The sequence below is a fragment of the Egretta garzetta genome, unplaced genomic scaffold (genome assembly GCF_000687185.1).
Source record: "Egretta garzetta isolate BGI_Z169 unplaced genomic scaffold, ASM68718v1 scaffold245, whole genome shotgun sequence".
NCBI classification, from domain to species: Eukaryota; Metazoa; Chordata; class Aves; order Pelecaniformes; family Ardeidae; genus Egretta; species Egretta garzetta.
The window spans coordinates 1506316-1507227 of NW_009259721.1; the positions used below are offsets into that span (position 1 = coordinate 1506316).

A 912-nucleotide genomic window follows, 5' to 3' on the forward strand; every position below is an offset into this window, starting at 1 on the left:
GTGAAGTTCTGTCTGAGCATCAATCTCGGCTGTCTCGGAGATGGCATTGCTTCCAGGATGGAGAGCAGTTGTTTAAACCAGTCACACCATTCAAGAGGGACTAGAGGCAAAGGGTCCTGCTCTCAGATGGACAGAGAAGTGGAAGTTCAGTAATCCCGCAGATTGGAGCCAGCCCCCGGCCCCCCGACAGCCTGGGGTGCTTCCAGGGAAGCTGTAGGGCAGAGCATCGGCTCGGCAGCACTTGTTGCTAAGCTGTGGGCTATGCTGGTTTATAGCTCCACAGGAAAAAATATTCTTAACACCCAGAGTTTGCAGGGGAAACTTGGGCTGGGATGGTAGAACTGGGGTTTTACCAACTGGGGCTGCTGGTGAGGGAGCTTGGGTTAGAGGGGAGCTACCAGCTCACATCCCAAACTGCTCCATGGAGACAGAGGTGGGAGGGAAACGCCACGGCCGCTGTTGTGCTGGGAGACTGGAGCGTCCCTCCACCTACCTTGGGTGTTCACAGAGGCACCTCGCCTGGGGATGGCTTCTGCCGAAATGCCGAGGGGGATGCTGAGCAGGGAGCGTGCAGGGGGGAACGTGGGGCAGCTCCATGGGTGCTGGAATGAGAGGGCAGCTCGAGTCAGCATCCTTCCAAAATGGGCTGTGGGGAATGGAGGGGAAGGGGCTGTGGCCAGGTCAGGCTTTGTCCCTGCAGTGACAGGGCGAAGGGCATCAGGCCAAAAGAAACCATAGTGAATCCGCAAGGATCTGCTGCTTTGGCTGCTGCAGCTCCAGAGCTCTGTGGGGGAAAGCCTGCTGGCTTCTGGGGGGGCTACACCAGAACAGGACAAGAACCCTCCCAAAGTGTCTAGAGACTTTTTTTTTTTAATGAAGAGGACTTTTGGTGGCAGGGAGCTGGGTCCTGGC

General features: G+C 57.0%; 1 protein-coding gene across 6 annotated transcripts in view; it reads right to left on the reverse strand.

Annotated features, from left to right (window-relative positions):
• Positions 1–912, reverse strand: part of TRAF3IP3 (TRAF3 interacting protein 3) — a 15706-nt gene that overhangs the window by 10259 nt on the left and 4535 nt on the right. For all 6 annotated transcript variants that reach the window (XM_035894859.1, XM_035894860.1, XM_009639434.2 and 3 more), the window contains one exon: positions 494–602. In XM_035894859.1, the coding sequence (XP_035750752.1) occupies positions 494–602 (109 nt within the window). The remainder of the gene's footprint in view (positions 1–493; positions 603–912) is intronic.